Raw genomic sequence first — 23,592 nt, forward strand, 5'->3', positions numbered from 1 at the left:
GCCCGCTGGTTTCTCACGCTGCAGAAGCTCAGTACACACGCCCGCAGGTTTCTCACGCTTCGGAAGCTCGGTACACACACTCGTGGGTTTCTCACACTGCAGAAGCTCGGTACACACGAGCGGGTTTCTCAGGCTGCGGAACCTCGGTACACACACCCATGGGTTTCTCACGCTGTGGAAGCTCAGTACACACACCCGCGGGTTTCTCACGCTGTGGAACCTTGGTACACACACCCGCGAGTTTCTCATGCTGCGGAACCTCGGTACACACACCCGTGGGTTTCTCACGCTGCAGAACCTTGGTAAACACAGCACTGAGAGCCAGCTGGCGCCCCCACTGCATCCATGTAGCTAATGCTGGTCACCTTCATAGCAAGCAAAGGAAGCCAATATGAAATGTAGCTTTACAGCCCAGTAAGAACTTCTGGGAGCCTGAAACACAGGCCTATCCAAAGATCCCATCTCATGCTTCCTTAGGAAACAAATACCGCGAACCCCTTGATGGATGTAAAGGAGACATCCAACTTTGCTGATGTGCAGGGTAGATGCTGCCCATCTACCTGCGGGCTCAGAACACTCGAGTCGGGCTGTTGCTGCAGGTAACTCAGCCGACATGAGCAGGGCAGGAGAGGGCCCAGCCCCCACCAGGAATGTCAGGTGACCATCGGGTGATGGTCAGGTGGCTGCTCACTGTCTCTAAAAGAGACACCAGGGAAAGGCAGTCTCCTGCCTTTCAGGGGAAGACAGAAAACCCCTGAAACTGGTGATTGGCAGCTCCACAATAAGATCTCAAGAGTGGGGCAGGCAGGCTCAAGCATGTGCACTGAGAGGCAAAATGGCGGCGTGTAACTGTTCTGCGACTTCCTTGGGACATCTGACAGGTCAGGGAAGAACGCCTCAAGTGAGCACATGCACTGTTCCAGTCAGCTGGGGCTGCACGCTCCCTCCCACGTGCCAGCAGGCCGCTGGGCGGATGGACAGCCCACCCCAAGGGAAGAATCAGGGAGAAGGGATGCAAGACTCCGGAAGCATGCCAGCATATAAAACCACACACTTGGTCTCAAGTCGCCCACCTGGCCCTCTTCCGAGGGTGCTTCCCTTCCTTCCACTCCTGCTCTAAAACTTGCCTCTGTCCCTCCTGCCTCATGCCCCTCAGTTGAATTATTCCTTCTGAGGAGGCAAGAACGGAGGCTGCTGCAGACCCACCTGGATTCGCCACCACGGACACAATGTGGTGTCCCGACTCAGGTACATTCTGCCACAGCAGCCCTATGAGCCCACCTGAGCTCCACGCTCCACCTTGGGCCTGTGGAACCCCCAGCACTGTGGTGACAACAGTTGCTCTTTTTTTTTTGAAACAGAGTCTCCCTCTTTCACCCAGGCTGGAGTGCCAGGCTGCGATCTCGGCTCACCGCAGTCTCGGCTCACCGCATGCCTCCTGGGCTCCAGCGCTCCTCCTGTCTCAGCCCCTCGAGTAGCTGGAACTGTTGATGGCAGAACATACCCCACGTCCGACACCAAAGCATGTTAGCAGCAGTGAACCATCCAGGTCTGCAGCGGCCTCAATCCTTGCCCCCTGAAGAAAGAATCTGACTGAACGGCATGAGGCCGAAGAGATGAAGCTAAGTTTTAGAGCAGGTGCAACAGTTTGTTAAGAAGCTTGAGAGCAGGAATGAAGGGAAGTGAAGCCCCCTTGAAAGAGGGCCAGGCAGGGACTTGAGAGGTCAAGAGTGTGGACTGACCTTTGACTTAGGGTCTTACACGCTGGCACAATTCTGGGGTCTCGTGTTACTTCCCCCAACTCTTCCCTTGGTGTGGGCTGTCCACAGGCACAGTGGCTGCCAGCCCTCAGCAGGGAGGATGGGCAGCGTTGACTGCAGTTGTGCGCACGCTCCCTTGAGGCCTTCTCTGACCAGCCACTATTCCTGGGTGGGGCCCTCTCCCACCCTGCTCACGTCCGACTGGCTACTGACTGTAACAGGGCCACAGGTGCTCACCACCATGCTTGCCTATTTTTTTATTTTTTACAGACGGGTCTTCTTGTGTTGCTCAGGCTGGTCTCAGACTCCCGGGCCTGAGCCATCTCCCACCTCAGCATCCACAGTGCTAGCAATTCTTTAAATGAGTTACCCAGTACGTTGAAGCACAGGTGGAGAGCAGCCGCAAGGCAGGGAGGGGCTGGGTGTATCTGTGGGGTTCCCGCCCTGGGTGCTGCCTGTGGGCCCCAGGGCTGAGGTGACTGCGCACGGAGACACCCGCCTGGTCGGCTTTTGGGAGGAGCGCTGGGGGTGGGGCATGTGTGTGTCTGGAAAAGAATTAAAACCGATGTGGCCACCAAGGACCCTGGCAGAACACCGTCCAGTCTCTGCACACTGTGGTGACACTGAGAAAAACGAAAACCGAAAAAAGGGGCCAAGTTTGACATCTTGAAGTTTAACAGGACAAGGGTTAAGAATTCAGCCACAGAGTAGTTTCCCGGGAAAGAAAAGCATCGGAACACCTGGGCTTCCAGGAACCCCAGTCACAAGTCGCCTCGCTGCCACTGCAACGACGCGCCCCTGAAATACCGCACCCCAACCACACCTCAGCTACTCCAGGCGACAAGCGGACCAAAACAAATCCCAAAGCCGCGCGGGAAAAAGACCCGAAACATGGCCCACTTCTAGGACACCGGAGGCCATGCCGGGACCCCCACTGCCGGCTGCGGGGAGGGCAAGGAGACCGCCCCCTTTCCTCCTCCTGGCACCCCTCCCATCCCCTCCCCAGGGCACCCCCTCCCCGCCCCAGGTGCCTCCTCCCTGACCCGGGAACACCCTCCCCTCCCCGGGGTTCCCCTCCCCTCTCCTTCCCTCCTTTCCCCGGGAACCCCCTCCCTTGTCGCCCCAGCGCGCTGGGAGGCGGCGACGAGGACGCGGGCCCAAGCGCGGGCGGCTCCTCCGCGCGCCGTACGAAGGCGGACGCGCAGGGGGCGTCTCTCGGACTGGGCCGGGGGCGCAGACCTTTGTCCGCCTCTCGCGCGCCCCGCGCCGCCCGGGCCGCCAAGATGGATCCTGGCGCCCCCACCCACCGCCCTCACGCCAGCCCCCAGCCCCTCACTCACCCGGGCGCCCTCCGAGCTTCTCTTTCGTACACCCCGCCCTCAGGCGGTGGTGCCGCACCCCCTGGGACTTGTAGTTTTTCCTCCTCCCCCGCCGCAGGGCCAGGCTCCGCGGCTCCCAAAGAAGACTACAACTCCCGGAGGGCTGCGCGAGAGCCGTCATCGCCCGGTAGTTCCGTCGAGCATGGCCGTTAGGAGGGGGTGGTCGCGGAGTATTCTGGGAAATGTAGTCCTGGGAGATCCGGCTCATGCCTCTGCGCCCGACAGGGACAGACTGCATTCCCCAGGATTCCTCGCGCTCCGGCGAGAGACGGGGCGGGGCGTAGTCCGAGTCTCCCGGATTGGGCCCCTCGAGCTGGACCTGGGGCTGCATCGGCGCTGGTGTCCGTCGCGTTCCGCCGGTTTAGGCGGAGGCGGAGCGGTTGGGGGCGACCGGGGCGGCTCCGGCTTCATCCGAGGCGGCGGCGCGGCTGCACCACGTTTGACCGCGGGTGCGCGGAGCCAGCGCCCCCAGACTCACAGAGTGCTCGGCCAAACGCGCCCGAAGTCCGCAGCCGGCGCCTGTGCTGAGTCCTCGGCGGGACATACCCCGGCCCAGGTGCGCGGACTCCACTCGGACGCTGGGGGCGCCCGGGGACCCGCGTCGGCACCGCCTCCCGGACGGATCAGGGCCATGCGGCCTCCGGACGCACGACGGGGTCCCAGGTTCCCGTGTGAGTCTCGGCGACCCTAGGGTCCGGTGGCGTCGCCGCCCCGCAGGCCGGGCGCATGGGCTTCTCCAGAGCTCTGCCTCTGAGCCGCCTCGGAGAAAACGGAGCACTGTGTGCGTCCCGCGGCGCCCGCAGCTTTCGGTAAACACGCCCCTGAGGGAACTCGGGGCGTCCGCCCGCTAATCAAAGGCTTGTGGCCTGTCTGTGTCCCCCGGCCCGGCCAGCGCCTAGGGTGGGGGGGGGTCTGTGGCTGCAGATGGCGCGGTCCTCCCCCAGACCCCCGAAGCTCCCCCAACGTCCCAGACTCCCCTCCAGCCTCCTCGACTCCTGGTAGCTCCCAGGGCCCCCACGCCCGTCCTGCGTGCGCCCTGGGGTTGTCCCCGTTTGGTGCTTCCATCCCAAGTTTAAATGCCAGAGAGTTCAATGGAAATAAAGCTCCCGTCTAAACAGCATGAGGATGTTTTCTAAACAAGAGGTCGGAGACAGGTGGGGAAGCCACGTTTGTGTCTTCTCTTTAGAGGACAATCTTTGCCTGAGGGTCCATCCCGGGTGCCCTCGGGGCCTCTGGGCTGGAGTTGATGCCACCAGAGCCCGGGGCAGTGGACGCCCGGCTGTGCGCGCCCAGCACTAAGGGTTCTCTGGCAGCTGCAGGGCTTCCGCCATGCGCCCGCGGGTGTGCAGCTTTATGTGTGTCGTCCCCGTCAAGAGGCACCGGCCTGGGCGATTTTGAGGACCACTGGGAGGACACGGTCACCGTCCCCCTCGGAGTGCAGTCTGTGCCACCGGCTGCTGCTGTCTGCGGCAGCTCATCATGGAGCTGAGCCTGAGTTTCCACTTACTTTTTGTTTGTTTTTTGTGTTTGAGGCGGGATCTCATGCTGTCACCCAGCCTGCAGTGCAGTGGTGTGATCCTGGCCCACTGCAGCCTGGACCTCCTGGGCGAAAGGATCCTCTGTCAGCCTCCAGAGTAGCTGGGACCCCGGGTGTGTGCCACCACGCCTGCCACATTTTGTGTGTGTGTGGAGACGGTTGGGGTGGGGGAATCCTCACTATTTTGTCCAGGCTAGTCTCAGACTCCTGGGCTCAAGCAGTCCTCCTGCCTGGCCCTCCCAAGGTGCTGGGATTACAGGCGTGAGCCACCATGACTTTCCTGAAGGCCAGCATTCCCCGGCGTTTCCAGGGGCGTTAGGTGCGGGAGCTGCCTGTTCCAAGCGTCAAGTCCCTGCCCCTCAACTTGGCTTGAGGCTGTGTTCCTAGGAGACCTGTCCTCATGCTGGAGCTTGGTTGGTGAGCGTCCCCGCCCTTGCCCAGTCACAGGGGTCTGCATCTCTCTACATGTGGGCCCCTGTCGGGGTGAGAGGGCGGAGCCCTGGGGCTGCAGGAAGCCGATCCGAGCGTGGGCGTGTGTCTTGGGCTGGGGTTGCAGGGCCCAGCCAGCACCTGCTGAACTATGCTCTGAGACCAGCACCCACCTGCTCTCTGGAAGCACAGCCCCTGCCGGCCTGTGCCAACCTGGCACCAGCTGCCTGAGCACTGGACATTCCCTCTTCTGTAAGGTGGGCAGTGGGATAGCTGGTCCTCTCTCTGGGGGAGGGGGAGGTGGCCACTGGAGACATCCCCGGAGTATCCTGAGTCACCCCACAGGCTGTGCATTTGCTGAGAACATGAAAAGGTGGGAGATTCCACTAGGCCACGTGGGGAAAAAAGGACACCTGTTATTTGTAGACTAACGAAACTACATTTACTCCCCTACGGGCCAACAGGCTGGGTCCCACACTCCGGGTATATGAGGGAGGCTAGGCCTGAAGGCCACAGGGGAGGCAAGCGCCCACAGATGGCACCATGGACCCCACCTCTGCCGACCGGGGCATTTGAGTTTCTGAAAGGGAGCCCGTTCCTCCCTGGATTTCAAATCCAGCGTGGGAAGAGTTGGGGAACTCAAAAGTTTCACACTCTTATTTTTTGTATTGTTTTGTGTTTGCAATGTGTGGGGATTTTGTGGGGGCATTTTTTTGAGATGGGGACTCTGTTGCCCAGGCAGGAATGCAGCGGTGCTGTCTTAGCTCCCAGCCTCAAGGATGTTCCCGCCTCCCCTCCCACATCACCAGGACCACAGGTTGAGCTGCCATGCCCAGCTCAGCGTTTGTAATGGGAGAACTTGTCCCACGAGAGGGCTGGCTTTGCCACGGAATCATCACCGTTCAAATGAGGAAAGTATTTATGCTTGGTGGTTACCCTTATGTAGAGTCGGAAAACTTCAGAGAGTATTAGGGATAAACTGTAGGTTTAACCAGTTTGGGTGTCAGTAACTTAGTGGGGAAGATTTTGTTGGTTGAAAGTGTCTGCAAATGAGTCAGAACAGATGGTTTGTAAAAACAGCGCCAAATGTTTGCTGGTCGGCTGCGAATTAAGAGCATGAGGAGATGCCACACGCCTGTCTGGAATTTAAACAGCGGCAACTGGGCCCTCACGCACGCTGTGTAGGGCAGCAGTGGTGTTCTGGGCCATTCACCTCAGAAATAAAACCTTCACACACTCGCCAGCAGCTTCCCTTGCAATAGGTCCAAACTCCAAAGGACACTGCCCCCACAGGTGGGTGGGAGCCCACCCCGTGCAGACACCCTGAGGAACCGGCACCCTGAAGAAGCCAGCATCCTGTTGGGCATGGTGGCTCACGCCTGGAATCCCAGCACTTTGAGAGGCCGAGGCGGGCGGATGACTTGAAGTCAGGAGTTTGAGACTAGCCTGGCCAACATGGTAAAACCGTGTCTCCACTAAAAATACAAAAATTAGCCCGGCACAGTGACACACATCTGTAATCATGGCTATGAGGGAGGCTGGGGCAGGAGAATCACTGGAACCCGGGAGGCGGAGGTTGGGGTGAACTAAGATAATGCCACCGCTCTCCAGCCTGGGTCTCAGAGCAAGACTCCATCTCCAAAAGCAAATAACCAAAAGGAGACCATGTCCATCTGTGGGTGGGAGAACTGGGACAACTCAAAGGGCCTTGGCTGATGAGAAAATCCCACCCTCAAAAGGGTACCTGCTCTGATTCTACTATTCCCTCTTCAAAAAAATGTTTTAAGCAGGGACGGTGTTGCTGTGTGGCCCAGGCTGGTCTGGAACTCCTGGGCTCACGCTGCCCTCCTGCCTCCTGACGCACCGGGTTCTACAGCTCTTGGGCAAAACAGTGGCTGTGGATCACAGACCACAGTGGTCAGTGGGGCAGGGCGGGTGCTGGGGCTGCGGGGCTGGGGGAGCCACACACATGCGCCTGGATGCCTCCTGGTCATGGCCTTCCTGTTCCAGCCATGCGGGGTCGGGGGGCTGGGGTCCCTGAGCTCCTCTGCCCTGACTGGGCTTAGTCTCTGGGCCTTTGACTTTGTCCTTTTTTTCTAGAACATGGCTCTTTAGACAAAGAGTTCAAAACCCCTAGAAGATGCTGGGCACGGCTCGCACCTGTAATCCCAGCGCTTTGGGAGGCCAAGGCCAGCGGATCACTTGAGATCAGGAGTTCGATACCAGCCTGGGCAACATGGTGAAACCTGTCTCTACTACAAATACAAAAATCAGCCAGGCATGGTGCTGGGTGCCTGTCATCCCAGCTACTCAGGAGGCTGAGGCACGAGGAGGTTGCAGTGAGCCGAGATCGCACCATTGTACTCCAGCCTGGGCGACACAGCGAGATTCTGTCTTAAAAAAAAAACAACCCCTAGAAGATGACTTTTGAAAGAAGGAAAACTGAGGTGGAGCTCCCAGCTATGCCAAACAGCAGCCTCTTCTGAGGGCTTCCGGGGACCTTAGCAGGCTCGGTTTTGGGGACCTCAGCGGGCCGTGGTTTGGGGGACCTCAGCGGGCTTAGTTTCTGTTGCATCCCTGGAGCCGGCGTGCCAAGGCTCGCTGGCTTCCCGCTGCACTGAACCCAATTATCCACAGGCCGCTCCCAGAAGGGCTGCTCTTCCCAGCAGGCCCAGCCTCACCTCCCCAATGAGGGGTGCCCTTCAGCTCACGGAGAAGGGGCTCAGCCCCCACACGGCTGCACCGGGACGTGCGTTTTGTGAGGCGGGCTCAGAACCACAGCTGGTGCCCCGTACCCCTGGCAGTGCTGTATCCACCCCCAACCTACAGGGCTCAGAGGCCTCCTGGCCCCAAGGGAGGAGCAGGTGCAGCTGTTAGCACTTCCCAAAACAGGCAGGTGCTGGGGGAGGCTCAATTATCAGCACACAGTTAATCCTCTAATTAAAGGAGGCAAGTGGCGTTCACAGCCCCTCCTCTTCCCCAGCCAGGCTGCCGTGTGCTGAGGCCAAGTCTCCTGGTCTGTGCAGCTGTGGGCCCTGTGTTCTCTGCGCAGGACAGGGCTGTGGCGACCCCCAGCCCCTCCAGGTGCCCATGCTGCACCCATCCCGTTGCCCCCTGGGATTCCCCCCTCTGGTTCACCTGCCCCTGCAACAGCCACAGCAGCCAGGGGGTGAGACCAGCCCATGGTGGCACCCACTCTGTGGGTGGGGTGGGGCCTTCCTCGCTCTGGGCAGAGGTACCGGTGCCTCCCAGGCTGAGCCACCAGCCCCGATGCCTGCCGGGCTCTCAGCTGATGGCCGGTCCTGTTGGGTGGCGACTCTTCCCCAGAAACTGCCCTGCGCTCACTAACGAGCCTCCCATGGCTGTGGGACAGGCTTGCTCTCACCGGGGCTGAGATGACCACAGTCACAGCTGTCCCACCATGGCCCCCACAGGACCCGGCTCTCCGCCGACCCTCAGTGAGGCTGGCACCGGGGGACGGAGACTCTCCGGTCATGGGGCTCTGGGAGCACAGGGTGGGTCGTCGGCAGACTCGTCTCCCAGCGCCAGGTCCCCAGCCTGCCTGCAGGTGGCGCCCCTCCCCCGCGGGCCTGAACCAGGGCACTGCACACCGTCCAGTCGTTCACCTCCTGCCTGGGATGGCAGGTGGGTGGCCGGGACCTTCCTCGGGGGATCCCTGAGTGGGGGTTCTCAGGGCCTGGGGGAGTCCCCAGAGCTGATGCGAGGCAGCACCCCCTCACCCGCTGGGCTGGGTGGGTGGCAGAGAGCCCTGCCCTCGGCCTATGAGTCCAGTGCCCAGGGAAGCAAAGCTGCGGAACCTCAGACCCCTCCACGCTCCTCACACCCAGATTGCACCCCACACCTCACGCATCCTCCTGTGCCCACGCCGCCTCTCTCTGGTGCCAAATTCTACCTCCTGATTCAAGGGGTGCCCGTCGCCCCTCGGGGAGGTGGCACCTGCGTGGGGCAGACATTCCAGCTTTGAACCCCAGAGGCCCACTTGGGGGCCCGTCCACCAGCCCCTCCGCCCCACGGGGGTCTCTATGCACCAAAGTCCCACATCCACTCAGGAAACTGCTGTGCTGTAGAGACGTCCATCACTCAGACCTCGTCATGCAAGGATGTCGTGTAAATATGACACAGACAGTGAAATAAGGGTGAAACACGGAGCTGTGTCTGTGAAAACAACTAGGAACGCTTTGAGGAGAGGGTGTGAGGACGCCTCCTGCACTTCCGTGGCTGCTGTTGGCCTTGGCTCTGTGGCGTCAGAGCACACAGCCTTCTCCGAGATTGAGCTCCTGGGCCCGCGTGTGCCAGTGTGTGCCCGCATGAAGCTAAAGCAAAATGTAGATCTTCTCAAAATGGCTCCACTTCATACTATTAACCAGCCAGCCGCAGGTCCAGCAAACCCGCAGGTGGGGCGGAGCAGCTTCCAGGAAAACAGCAACAGCAAACCCACGGCCATCTCCATCCAGGACAGACCTCTGCAAGCCCCTCCCCTGTGGACAAAGGTGGAAGTGAGGGTGCTGCTCTCCATATGGGGCCATAATGGCTTTGTCCTGTATGCTGTGCCTGGGATGGCTTGCCCTGGGATGCCAGCCCCAGTCAGGGAGAAGTCCAGGAGCAAGTACGGAAGGTCATGCTCTCCTGCTGCACACACCTGTGCACACTCCTGCACATACACATGCATATGCCTGCACACACCTGTGTGCACCTGCACACTCATGCACACATCTACACACCTGTGCACAATCCTGCACACACCTGCACAGCCCTGTACACACCTGCTTACACACCTGCTTACCCACCTGTGCACACTCCTGCACACACATCTACACACCTGTGCACACTTCTGCACTACTGCACACACCACACACACCTGCACAGCCCTGTACACACCTGTATACACACCTGTGCACACCTACACACACCTGTGTCCACATGCACACATCTACACACACCTGTGAACAACCCTGCATTCCTGCACACTCCTGCACATGCCTTCACACACACCTATGCACACTTGTACACACTACACAATCCTATACACACCTACAGACACCTGCACACTCCTGCAGACACCTGCACAGCCCTGTACACACCTGCATATATACCTGTGCACACTCCTGCACACACATCTATGCACATGCCTATGCACCCACACACCTGTGCACACTCCCACACCCACACCTGTGCACACACACCCACGCACCTGTGCACACTCACACACCCACATGCCTGTGCACACATCCACACACCTGTGCACACTCCTGCACGCATGCCTGTGCACACTCACCCACACACCTGTGCACATTCACACACCCACATGCCTGTGCACATACACCCACACGCCTGTGCACACTCACACACACACGCCCTGCGGTTGAACTCTGACAACCACCCCCCGTCCACAGCACAGTTGCACCTCCAGCTGTGTGCACAGCTCTGGCTTCCTGAGCCCCGGAAGCAGATGTGATAAACGTCCATGTTTCAGCCACTGTGTGGGGGGTCATTTGTTACATGGTAGCAGCGAACTCCTGCAGGAAGCCACATGAATTCTGGGCGTTGTCAGGGCTCTTCCCACACCCAGTCCATGCTGCTTGGGGCTGCCACATGCGTGGGGTTGCTGCCTCTGAGGCCTCGCTTTCCCGGGGGTCCCCTGGCCTCTGTTCTCCTGTTGGGAACTGCAGCCCTGTGGGACCACGCTGTCCTCAGAGCCCGTGCAGGCAGGGCAGGCGCTGCAGGTTCTCTTTGGAAGGAGTTGGCCTCACAGGCTTTGGGCGGGGCGGGGGGGGGGCCCTTCCTGCCCCACCCAGAGCACATCAGCTCTGGGGTCTCCACGCTCTCCAGAGTCCGAGAACCTGTCCGCCTCGCAGTGTCTCAGAGTCAGGAGCTTGGTGCGGAAAGGCATCCGGGACAGGCAGAGACCCCTGGGGCAGGCAGAGACCCCGGGTCCAGCTTCCCCATCAGCCTGGGCCACAGGCTCTGCGGACTTTAGGCACATTTAATGCCACCCCTGGACAAATATTGATTTGACAAATAAGGGCTCACCAGGACGAAGGCCACGGATGGCTTTCCCTAGGCCAGGCCTTGAGTGGTTGTGGCGGCCAAGGGCTCTGTCAGCCTGGGGGAGGCAGGAGGGATGTCGGGAGCGGGGCTCTGGCCGTGAGTCCCCAGCTCAGTTCAGGGCCTGTGGGAGCCCCGGCTGCTGGCGCCCAGCCTGTGAGGCACAGGATGGCCTCTGGTGTCCCCGGCCCCCGCACCTGCTCTCCCTGTTCTGATGGGACGATAGTGAAGGCAGCGGTGACGAAGGAGCTCTGGCTCCCGGGGCTGTGGCCTGGAAAGACGCCCCAGGGCAGCGCTCAGACAGCCAGGCGGCATTTTGACCCCTCAGGGAAGAACTTGGTCTCAAGACCCAGCACAGCCGCCCGCCCCCGCCACAGGAGTGGGCCCGAGGAGCTCAGAGGACCGTGGGGAGGACAGGGAGGGGCCATGTCTGCCCTGAGGCATCTCCTCCTCCAGAGGGGACTGCAGCGGCCAAGGCATGTCGTGCAGGGTGGCCTCTGAGGCCAGCAGGGGCCCGCACCACACCTCAGCTGAGCTCCACTCCTTCCCTGACCACAGGGCCGGACACTCTTGGGGTCAGCCTCAGGGTGAATCCTCAGCCCTGGCTCAGACCAGGATTCCAGCAAAGATGTTTCCTCTTCAGGTCCTCTAGTTGCCCCAGGGCAGGAGCGGGAGGCCCAGGCCCTGTGCAGGGAGAGTCCTGGGTCCTCTGTCCTCCTCCAACCCCCTGGAGTCCAGGTGAGCACATTTCCCAGGCCAGGCACCCCATCCACACCTTTGCCCTCTGCGCCCTGGCGTGGAGAGCACTTGGAGGGGACCTGTTCCCAATCCATCTCCTTCCAGAGACCCAAGCCCTCCAGGAGGCCACAGAGCCTGCTCCCAGCCTGGCCCCTTCGCTCGCTCCCAGGAAAGAGACCCTGAGAGTTTGCTGATCAAAGTAAGAAAGTTACAGCAGAGGCCGGGCGCAGTGGCTCATGCCTGTGATCCCAGCACTCTGGGAGGCTCAGGCGGGTGGATCCGAGGTCTGGAGATTGAGACCAGCCTGACCAACATGGTGAAACCCTGTCTCTACTAAAAATACAAAAATTAGCTGGGCATGGTGGCTCATGCTACTTGGGAGGCTGAGGCAGGGGAATCGTTGGAACCCAGGAGGTGGAGGTGGCAGGGAGCCAAGACCACGCCATTGCACTCCAGCCTGGGTGACAAGAGTGAGACTCAATCTCAAAAAACAAAAACCAAAAAAAGTCACAGTAGCCTTCAAATAAGCAGAAGCCACGGCCAGACCCCAGCACTGCCCCCTGGCACAGGCCACAGCAAACACATGCCATGCTATCTGCCACAGTCAGGGACCCTCTGGGAGGATGGAAGACGGGGGAGGGCAGAGGCCGCAGGGTGCAGCAGCGGCCCCCCCAGCAGCCCTAGAGTGCTGGCCTGCCAGCCAGTCTGGCTCTCCCCACGCCACAGCCTCCCTGTTAGGTCCGCTACTCTCAGGGCAGCACAGGTGTGGTGGCCTCGGCCCTAGAATTCTTGTTTTTTTCTTCTTTTTTGAGCCGCAGTCTCGCTCTGTCAAGGCTGGAGTGCAGGGGCGTGATCTTGACTCACTGCAGCCTCCACCTCCTGGATTCAAGCGATTCTCCTGCCTCAGCCTCCCGAGTAGCTGGGATTACAGGCGTGCATCACCATGTCCAGCTGACTTCTGTATTTTTAGTAGAGATGGGGTTCCACCATGTTGGCCAGGATAGTCTCAAACTCTTGACCTCGTGATCCACCCACCTCAGCCTCCCAAAGTGCCGGGATGACAGGCGGGAGCCACCGCGCCGGCCTCCTCCCTGAATTCTGAATGAGCAATGGGACACTGCGCTTCCTTCTCCCTCCGAAGCCAACACTGTTATGGCAAATGACAGGGCACCAACCACACATTCGGCTGCTAAACCACATCTGGTCCATCGGTAATGACAATAGCTGGCAAAACACTATACTGTCTGGAATGAAAGAGAATCATTCATCTTCTAACCCTGTATTTATTTCGATCAATGCATAGCAAAAATTTGTAAGGAGTCTCACCAAAGTGTGACCCTCCTATCCCAAAGAGAAGACAGTGGCTTGGCTGGGAGCCTTGAGGCCTCTGGAAGTCACAGAACCTGGGACACCCCTGGTGGTCCTCCAGGGAGGGCCCTGGGCCCCAAAGTCTCTGGAAGTCACAGAACCTGGGATACCCCTGGCGGTACTCTGGGGAGGGTCCTGAGCCTTCAGGGCTGGTGCCTGGGAAGGCCCACTGCTTGGAGTCTGGGGACCGTGCGGCTGGTGACACGTTGGCCAAGCCCAACCTCCCTGAACTTAACCTGGGTCCTGGGCAGGCTTCCCCAGCCACCCTCCCAGGGCCAGACTCTCCTCTGCAGCCAAAGGACGGCGACTGGACCAGGTCCTCCGTCACCTGTCTCCGGCAGCCACCTCTCAGGGGCAGGATGTGGCATGTGTGAGAGAGGCACAGCCAGGAACACTCACATCCACATACACACCTGCACACACACACCGTGCACATGCCCCTACACAGAGGCATATCTGCACACACACACCTGCACACACTAACAGACACACCTGCACACACACCTGCACATGCTCCTACACACAGACACGTCTGCACACACACCTGTACGCACACACCCTGCACACACACCTGCACCTGCCCTTACACACAAAGACACATCTGCACCCACCCCTACACACACCTGCACACACATACCTGCACTTACCCTGCACACACACATCTGCACACTCACACACCTGTGCACACACACCCCTACACACACCTGCACATGCATACCTGCACACACCCTACACAGATACATCACACACACACCTGCACACACATACCTGCATACACCTACACAGACACACACACCTGCACACACATACCCTGCACACACATACCTACACACATTCCTGCATGCATTAACACACACATGTGTGCATGCAGCACCTGCCAGGGCAGACCTGCTCCGGGCCCGTCCCTGGCTGCTCACCTGTGTCCCTGCTGCCATGCATGCTGGTGGACATTGGCATGTCCATCCCCAGATGGCCTGAACGGCTCCAGGAGCTAAAAGAGGCTACCAGGGGATGCTGGCCTTTCCACCTGCCTGGACAACTGGAGACACGGCTGTGGGAGAAGAACGGCCCCAGCCCTGTGGCTTGCAGAGCTCCATGACGCTGGTGGGTCACCAGGCATGGACACCTGGCCCTCAGGGGGTCCCCACCCCTGCCCCTGCCCCTGTCCCAGCCCCTGTCCTGGTCGTCACCTCCCACTTGTCCAGGCACAGCCACCCCTCTGGCCAGCATGGTGGGGCAGCCCTGTCTGAGACAGTGGTTGTGATTTCACCTCATGGCCTCCATCATCCAGCAGGACCCCTGCAGGCTGCGGTGCTGCCCCCACTGCCGGCTTCTCCCAGGGCTGGGGCATCTCATCCTCCCCACACATGTCCTTGGCCTGGCAGGGCCACTCCCCATGGCACCCATCCCGGATGCTCCCTCGCTCTGCCCACTCTGTCCTCCTCCCTCCCAGCCACTGTCCCCACACTGGGCTTCGTTCTTTGCCATTGAGCATCGGAGCCTGGCACCAACCTGCTCCTGGTGGGGGCTCATCGGTGCTGTCGAGGGAGGCAGGGCCTTCCCTCTCAAAGGTGCCGTCGGATGTGGCTCTTTCTCTGCCCCTCTGCCGCGTCTCGCTCACCTCGCTGTGGCTTTAGCAGCCTTCCCCCAGAAGGGGGTGTGAAGTCTGCTGCTTGTGTCGGACAGTGAGCGCGCCTGAGGTCTGGCCGCTGCACCCACGGCGTTTGCACTTTGCCTCGTTGCTCAGTGGTGCGTGCACTGGGCCCTCACTGCAGTTTTATTTATTTTATTCCTTTATTTTTGAGATGGAGTCTTGCTCTGTTGCCCAGGCTGGAGTACAGTGGCACCATCCTGGCTCACAACAACCCCTGCCTCCTGGGTTCAAGCGATTCTCCTGCCTCAGCTTCCTGAGTAGCTGGGACTACAGGCGAGCACCACCACGCCCAGCTAATTTTTTGTATTTTTATTAGAGATGGGGTTTCACCATGTGAGTGAGGATGGTCTCGATCTCCTGACCTAGTGGTCTGCCCGCCTGTAAAGTGCTGGGATTACAGGGGTGGGCCACTGCACCCGGCCCACTGCTGTTTCATTGAACGGAATACGTTCTTCCTCGTGGAAGCTTCACGGTTGTGCTTCTTTGGTGCGTGGTGGATGTTTTCCCAAGTGCAGCTCCCTGGAGGCACTTCCCTTGTGAGGAGCCGGCGTGTGAGTCTCTGCAGAATTCGGCATGTCCTCCTCATCTTCCTACGTCCACCATCCCTTGGAAAAGGCGAGCTGTGTCCAGCCCTGCACGTGATGCCCGGTTTTCTGAAATGTCACCCCTGGGTCTCTGGGCAACAGCCCTCCCCATCCCAGGTCCTCCAGCACGCAGGGTGCCCTCCGCAGCCACTCCCAGGAAGCCGGACAGAACGGGGCTGACCAGCGGCCACGGGAAGCCACCGGCCACCGTAACCCCCGTCTTCCCCAGGTGCTGCCCTGGGCCAAAGTGGCCGGGTGTGTGTGGCTGACGTCACGGCAACGCCCAGCCGCGCTGGCTCCTGTGTGGTATCTGGGGCTCTGGCACCCAGCAGGTGCCAAAGCCTCGTGAGAGGTGGGTCCCCAAGCTGGCTCTGAGCCAGGGGAGACTCGGTTAAAGGTCAAGTCGACTTTCAGGCCTTGCATTTCCAACTCCATGGGCAAAGATGCAGGGCCACCGCCCCCCGGACCATGGTTGGAGGTGAGGTGGCCCCAGATCTTTGTGCAGCTTCAGGGCCCAGGTGTCATCGCCACGGCCCCCATGGGCCCAGGAAGGGGGCTTTGTGGTCACTGCTGTGTGTGTGGGGGGCAGCCTGCAGCCAGGGTCACAGGCCTGAGCCTTGGACAAGCGCAGAACGAACCCCCAGGTCTGGCACGCATGCCAGCTGCCCAGGGCAGCGACTGTGCGAGGCTGGGTGCAGGCTTTGGGGGTGGCACGGGCTCCAGCAGTTTCTGGCATTCAAAGAGGCTGTGCAGGAGCAGGCCTGGGGTTACAGGAGGGGTGGGCGCTCAGGAGAGAGGGCGGTTTCGGAGCTACTCGACACCCAGAGAGGTGTTGGGTGCAGTGTTTTCCGCCCGCCAGCCATGAAACGCAAACCCCACTTTGGCCTCCAGGGAGCTGGTGTCCCCAGATGCCTGTGTCTTCCCCTGTGGGGAGGTGTCCACCTGCGAGGTCAGGCCTGGCCTGTGGGCTTGGCCACTCTGAGCACCAGGGAGGTCTGCCAGGCCCTCTGACTGTTCCTGCTCTTTTCTCTCTGCTTTTCCAAGGCGGCTTTCCGTGAATCACTGACTTGAAAATGCCTCCCTGCCACTCCTGTGTGTGCAGACACTGAACACAAGGCCAGGTCCTCTCTCAGAGCAGAAGTTAAAAATTATTCAATGCAAAATTCCTGGGCTGTGGAGCGGCCGTGGTTGTACCAGGCAAAGGTTTCCACCACATTCCACCAGCCAGGCCAAGATAAGACCACAAGGGCGCCTGAGGGAGTCTGCTCCTGCCACACGCCGCCCTCCGTGTCCCGGGACCAGGTAGGGCTGAGGTCTGTGGGTCTGACCCGCAGCATCTGAGAGGTTTTGTCTGGAGGGCTGGTGGCTTCCAGGGGCTTCTGATGAGCCGAAAGCCCGTGACCCAACAAAACTTTTCTTCCGGGACCAGCCCCTCTCCAGTTGCCTGGCTGGGGCCCAGCCCTCAGGCCTCCTTGCTGTGCTGGGGGGGACCTGGGGACCCGCTGGGGAGCCCAGGGCACAGTCTCCGCAGGCAGAGCCACAGGGAGAGCGCAGCCTCTGAAGAGGAGGGTTTCAGCCAGAGGCCCTTCCCCAGGGCGGGCAGCTTCTGCTATTGGCTGGGGGGTGGTGAGGGTCTGCTGGGGCCTGCGGGGCTGTGCTGGTCAGGTGGGCCGGGCCTGGGGTCCCACAGCCTGACTGTGGCTACACGGAGGGGCCATGGGGTGGCCACGAGCCCCTGGGAGAAGCTGGGGTCTGGGGTACCTGTGATGATTATGGGTGTTTTGGGGTTCCTGTGGGAACATACGGCTGTGAAGGCCCCAGAGTCCCCTGGGGCCTGTGAATGACCAGCTAGGGGAGCCTGGGATGGGGAGAGAGACTAAGAAGCCATGATTTTCATTTCCTGGCAGAGAGCTCTTGCAGGGAACCAAATTTATTCCATCTGACAGGGCGCGTGGGCATGTGAACAATGTGGGAGGGGGCCTGGGTGGGCGGAGCAGATGCCACCAGCACAGCCTGCTCTGTCCCGGCTGAAATCCAGTCTAGCAGAGATTTGCAGCTCAGAGCGTCAGGGCGGCCTGCTAGGCGCAGAGGGAATGAGACACTGTCTGCCCTTGGCCTCAGACGGGGAGCATCCCCCATGGCACTGGGCCACACATGGTCACGCAACAAAGGGACGAACACTGTGGACATGGTGGGGGAGCTGCCCTCCACGTGGCCCTGGGAGGGGGGAATCCGGGGAAGCAGACACTTTTCTGGCTGAGCACCGGCATCAGAACCAGCAGAAGTGGAAGACAGGAACAGGTTGATTATCATAGAAGAATTAGCAAAATCTATCAACAATACCCCCTTGAGAACAGATAAGTTCACAGCTCTGCATTTTGGAAACCTTTAATGACTGATCATTCCAATACTTTAAAACGATTCCCAGGCTTCTGAGGATAGAGTGCGCACCAACTTAATTTTTACCTTTTCTATCAAATTTATGCTTGTGGCCGGGAGTGGCGGCTCACGCCTGTAATCCCAGCACTTTGGGATCCCTGCCGAGGCAGGTGGATCACCTGAGGTCAGGAGCGCGAGACCAGCCTGGTCAACATGGTGAAACCCTGTCTCTACCAAAAATACAAAAAATTTAAAAAATAGCTGGGCATGGTGGCAGGCACCTGTAATCCCAGCTATTCAGGAGGCTGAGGCAGGAGAATCACTTGCACCTGGGAGGCGGTGGTTGCATGGGCTGAGATCGCACCGCTGTACTCCAGCCCACACGACAGAGCAAGACTGTTTGTAAAAAAAAGAAATTTTTAAAAGTTATGCTTATAGGTTGCTTGAGAGTCAAACACTGCTTCAGGCTTGTATCCACGTGGCCTTCTGGCCTCGCCGAGGCCACGAGCTCCGTACTCCTGGAGGCCCCTGTGTTTACTTCTAATGGCGCCATCAAACAGCAGCTTCTCAGCACTCCAGTTTCAGGTTAGCTCTGAACCCGCCGCACAGAAGGGGCTGTTTGCCGCCCTCCCTCCTCTGGTTCCACCATCCCACCCCGGTCTGTCTCTGCCACAGGTCCAAGGTGTCACTTCCACTGGGCGGGGATGGGCTGCCCATTTTCAGCTAAAGCTGTGCTGTTTTCCCTGGAGTTAATAAGCGCCCTCGCTTTTCTTCCTGCCTGGTTTTCTCTGAACTTCTCACTAATTCAGTCTCAGACCCTCCTCAGTGACTTACATTCCAGCACACTGGGTATTTCGAGAGACCTCCTGGAGCCTCCTGCCCTGCCTGGTGTGGTCAGGTCCTCGGGCTGGGGCAGGACTGGCATCTTGCGAGTGTCGTGGTCCCGTCCTGAAGATCCCGTGGCTTCTTCCCAGGGTGGGTTTCCCGGGTCCCAGACCTCCCCTTTCTGGTCTACTCAGGTGAGGGAATGAGGGGCACAGGGCAGGCCCCCGCCGCACTTGCAGCTGGCCCGGAATCCTGCAGGCTCTTCGAAAAGCTCGTCCCCCGACGGTCCCCAGCTCCCGAGGCTGCTGTGGATCCGTGATGACGTCTCAACCCCGATCCCTGGCATGGAACCTGCGTCTGCAGGGTTTTTGCTGAAGGTTTTTTGGCCTTCCTTTTGCCTCCATTCTCCGGCATCCCGAGAATCTGGACCTTTGCGTGGGTCCGTTTCACCCCTTTCACGGGCTGTTTCTGTCTGGAAATGCCTATCCTTCGGCCGCAGGCAGTTTTCTCGAATTCAATTTTTAAGTTATTTTGTTCTTATTTATTTTTGTTGCTCTCTCTCTGGTGAATTCATCAGGATTTGGAGCAGCTCCTCGAATTTCCGTTTCTATTCCGGTCTCTTCGTCCATCCGCTTCACTTTCGGGGATCGTCCCAACTCCATCTCCCCAGCCCTTTCCATTGCTGCCGTTAGTTTCCAAGAGGCATTTCTGTCCTTGGAATGATTCTCTCCGTAACATTCTCATTCTTTCCTGTGGCCACGCATTTTCTCTCATCTCTTCGAGAATGTTCCTGCAGCTCGTGCACAGACTGTCTGGAGAGAAACCCGCGTTTCCTTCCATCACACGGACCACATTAAAGTTAAAACGGGAAAAGAGCAAAGTATTCCACAAGCAAAGTCGGGGGAATGAGAGAGACAAATGGCTGAGCCCTCGGAAACTGTCAGGAGAAACTCCGTGGAAAGGTGGGGGGCAGCCACAGAGAAGGAGGAATCCCCGCGTCATCGGACAGAAGGCCAGACCCGTCACCACCAGGGAGGTGGAGTCACAGGCACGCAGACTGCGCGGAGCCTGGGAGGCAGAGCCTGAGACGGGGTCCCCAAGCAGATGGTTCAGGGCATGGGGTGCGGGCCTCTCCTGGGCAAGGTGCAGGGCTGGGCAGTAGAGAGATGCCACCCCTGCCTGAGACCCGCCACCATTGCTGCCCTGAGCCCTGGGCACTGGGGCCGGGCACCTGCTGGGAGGGCCTCATCCAAGTGAGGTGTCACCTAGGATGTGTCCACTGGCAAATGAAAGACCAGAGCGGCTGCTGGAGGTCAATGTGGGGGAGCTCCAGGGAGGGTGGATGTTGGGGAGCTGCCAGGGGTCGATGTGGGGGAGCTCCAGGGAGGGTGGATGTGGGGGAGCTGCCGGGGGAAGTCGATGTGTGGGAGCTGTGGGGGAGTCGGTATGGGGGAGCTTTGGGGGGTGTTGATGTGGGCGGCTGTGGGAGGTGTTGATGTCAAGAAGCTATGAGGGGTCGATGTCAGGGAGCCTGTGCCCCTGAACTTGTGTCTGGAGGAAGCACTTTGTCCTGGGAGGCTCACAGCCACCTGGGCCAGCAGATGCTTGCAGGGAATCCACACAGGGCCAGCGGATATGACAAGGAGCCCAGGGACACATCAACACCCCCCACAGCCCCCCCATCAACACCACCCACAGCCCCCGCACATCAACACCCCTCACAGCTCCCCCACATCAACACCCCCACAACCCCCCCACATCAACACCCCTCACAGCTCCCCCACATTAACACCCCTCATAGCTCCCCCACATCAACACCCCTCACAGCTCCCCCACATCAACATCCCCACAACCTCCGACATCAACACCCCGGCTGCATCTCCCCAACATCAACACCTCATCCTTATGAGTCCCCAGGAAGAGCAGAGCATTGCCATGTGTGCGTGCAAGGTGTTCCGAGTGAGAGCAGGGCTTGTCCCCAGCTGTGTGTTCTGTGTGAGAACAGGGCGTCTTCCAGGCTGCCTGTGCTCACATGTTCCGTGTGAGAGCAGGGCGTGTTCCAGGCTGTATGTGCTCACCTGTTTCGTGTGAGAACAGGGTGTGTTCTTGGTTGCATGTGCTCGTGTGTTCCATGTGAGAGGAGGGTGTGTTCCGGGCTGTGTGTGCTCCCGTGTTCCCTGTGAGGACAGGGTGTGTTCTGGGTTGTGTGTGCTCGCGTGTTCCGTGAGAGAGCAGGGTGGGTTCCGGGCTGTGTGTGCTCACGTGTTCTGTGTGAGAGCAGGGTGTGTTCTGGGTTGTGTGTACTCGCGTGTTCCATGTGAGATCAGGGCATGTTCCAGGCTATATGTGCTCGCATGTTCTGTGTGAGATCAGGGCGTGTTCAGGGCTACGTGTGCTCGCGTGTTCCGTGTGAGAGCAGGGTATGTTCTGGGCTGCGTGTGCTCACGTGCTCTGTGTGAGAGCAGGGCAGGTTCTGGGCTGCGTGTGCTCAAGTGCTCCGTGTGAAAGTTGAGTTTTAGGAGAAAGTAGGAAACGCAAAGGAGAAGGACCAGCCACCCTGGGAAGCCCAGGCAGCTACAGGTGGGGAGAAAACTGCACTGAGCTTGGTGGGGAGGGCGGGTCACACCCACCCCCAGGGAAGGTCACTTGGGTTTATGTGGAGACCTTCACAGTGAGAAGCAACAGGCCAAGTGGTTTTGGGCGGGGCTGGGTGTCTGGCGTCACTGGCACATGCCTCCGGTGGGGTCGTGCTGAGGATGATGCTCTGGCTGCGCAGGCAATGCAGCCTTGATGCTGGGGGCCCAGCGTGGGGGCTCCAACGGCCACACCCCTCGCCCTGTGCCCGGCCTCCTTGGCACATCTGGGCTCCTGCAGTGTCAGGCAGGGGCTGGGCCTGCGGCCAGGACAGCACCTCTTGGCGTTGAACGTTTCACCTCCTTCCTGCTGACTGACCCTATGGGGCCCTGGCCCTGCTCTAAGCCCCCCAGCCTCCCTCCCAGGGTCAGGGGCTCTGAGGTCTCGGCCAGTCAGATCTGAGTCCCGTGTCTGCTGGGACGGGGCTGCTGTCCAGTCTGGCCAGTGGGTTGTGGATGGGGGAGGGAAGGCCTCCTAAAACAGATTTTGTTTTCTTTTCCTGGAAAAGGGCGGCTGCTTGTACTTCTTTTCGGAGCTTCCTTTCCGTGTGCAAGAAAACTGGTTTTCTCTCTCTCTGAAGAAACACAGGCCTCAGGAACTATGCTGTCTAAACACCTTCAGGGTGGAATCCTGGAACCCTTCATGTCCTCACCCCACATGCCCGTGCCTGCTTCCTGCCCTGCCCCAAACCATTCACACCCCTGACTCCACTCCCAAAAATCAGAACAGGCCGCCAGTGTCTCCCTCCCTAAACCATTCACCTCCTCACCCCCCTGCCCCACTCCCAAAATCAGGGCAGGTTGTGAGCATCTCCCTCCCTAAACCATTCAGTGCCATCTGGGAGTGCCAGTAACATCCGGTTCCCCCAGGGAGGATGTTCCCATGGGTGGGTTCCCCCAGCTGGATGGGCTGCCTTGAGGGGGTAGTCTCCTGTGCGCCCGGTTCAGGCAGGCTCTCTCTGCACCAGACCCCACACACGGCGCTGGGCATTTCCTGGGCTCCACTGTCCTGCCCTGGCGCCCACAGGAGTCTCAGTGGGATGGGACCAGCTGTTTTTGGAGTTGTGCTGAATAGGTGCCCATAGTGCCCGGGGCAGGCACCCGTGTCTGCGCATTTGGAGGTCAGTGGGGTCTGGGCGGGCACAGAGCTCCACAGAAGCAATGGTCCCGTGGGAAGGCTTTGGGGACAGTGGATGGGTGCAGCTGAGGAGGGGTCAGCGACCTCTGAAGCCTGTGGCCATCTTGACCTTAGTTGGGACCTTGAGGGTGGAGCTTCCAGCTGATGGCCGCTGGGGGCGGGGCCCATTCTCTGGCCTGGTGTCCCCAGCCCTTAGGTCTCAGGCAGAAATGGACAGTCTCCTGTCCACACCCACACACTCCTGTGCAGCCACTGCCTTCCCGGGCTCCTCATATGCCACCCTCTGCCTTTTGTGCCTCTCCACCCTCATGCCCTCCCAGCCTAGGTCCCATCTCTGTCACCCAGGAGCCCCTGGCCTGAAGGCCACCATCTTCTGCAAATGCACTGGCCAGCTCCTCTGTCCAGTAGCAAGTCTCACGCCCGGTGTGCGTGGCCCTGGGGCCCTCTGTCCAGCGGCACACCAACACGCCCAGCTAATTTTGTATTGTTAGTAGGGACAGGGATTCACCAAATTGACCAGGCCCGCTGCTCATGACCCTCTGCGTGCCTGGAGCCTGATGCTCATGGCCCTCTGTGTGCCTGGAGCCCGGCATTCACCGCCCTCTGTGTGCCTGGAGCCCGATGCCCATGATTCTCTGTGGACCTGGGTGGGGGTTGGGGACTAGTGCCACCCTTGGCCTGTGGTGTAAGTGGTGGGGGCAGGGGAAGGGCCAGAGCTTTGAGAAACACTGCAGGGGGTGGTGAAGTGGGGGCTGAGGAGGGTGGGCCTGGAGGTGGCGGCCCTGTGGAGCCGGACCAGATGATGTGCTTTTGTGGAGTGGGGTGGGGTTCTGGCTTCCCTGCCCTGGGCAGGGGGCTGTAGCGTTCACACCAGCGAGGCAGGCTGGCTGGTCAGCGGGTGGGGAGCCGAGGCCACCTTCTGGCCGGACAGTAGAGGCCAGAGGCCGTGCCAGGTCAGGGGGCTCTTCCAGAAGGCAGCATGGTTGAGGGCTTGAGCGGACAGCAGGGGTGAGGCTGGGCCTACTGGTCCACCCCTGAGCCAAGGAGGAAATGGCTTGGTGGCAAAGCCCTCAGGGGTTCGTTCCACTTGTGAGGGTGCTGA

The 23,592-nt window shown here is 59.8% G+C and overlaps 2 protein-coding genes across 25 annotated transcripts in view; one reads left to right on the forward strand and one right to left on the reverse strand.

The window, feature by feature from the left end:
• Positions 1–3,141, reverse strand: part of C7H1orf159 (chromosome 7 C1orf159 homolog) — a 33,598-nt gene extending 30,457 nt beyond the window's left edge. For 21 of the 24 annotated variants that reach the window (XR_013519715.1, XR_013519714.1, XR_013519711.1 and 18 more), the window contains exon 1: positions 3,101–3,141. The gene's annotated coding sequence lies outside the window, so the exon portion shown is untranslated. Of the gene's footprint in view, positions 1–2,999 lie in introns of all 24 variants that reach the window. The other 3 variants (XM_035307251.3, XM_078329954.1, XM_054258685.2) reach the window with 2 other exon arrangements.
• On the forward strand, positions 546–10,598 carry LOC103794198 (uncharacterized). The gene is made up of 7 exons (XM_078333097.1): positions 546–599; positions 1,917–1,989; positions 2,887–3,948; positions 4,672–4,789; positions 4,921–5,093; positions 5,233–5,362; positions 5,844–10,598. The coding sequence occupies exons 1-3, from the start codon at positions 546–548 to the stop codon at positions 3,828–3,830; spliced, it is 1,071 nt and encodes a 356-aa protein (XP_078189223.1). The 3' UTR covers positions 3,831–3,948; positions 4,672–4,789; positions 4,921–5,093; positions 5,233–5,362; positions 5,844–10,598.
• The last annotated feature ends 12,994 nt before the right edge of the window (positions 10,599–23,592 follow it).

Source organism: Callithrix jacchus, chromosome 7, assembly GCF_049354715.1.
Source record: "Callithrix jacchus isolate 240 chromosome 7, calJac240_pri, whole genome shotgun sequence".
NCBI classification, from domain to species: Eukaryota; Metazoa; Chordata; class Mammalia; order Primates; family Cebidae; genus Callithrix; species Callithrix jacchus.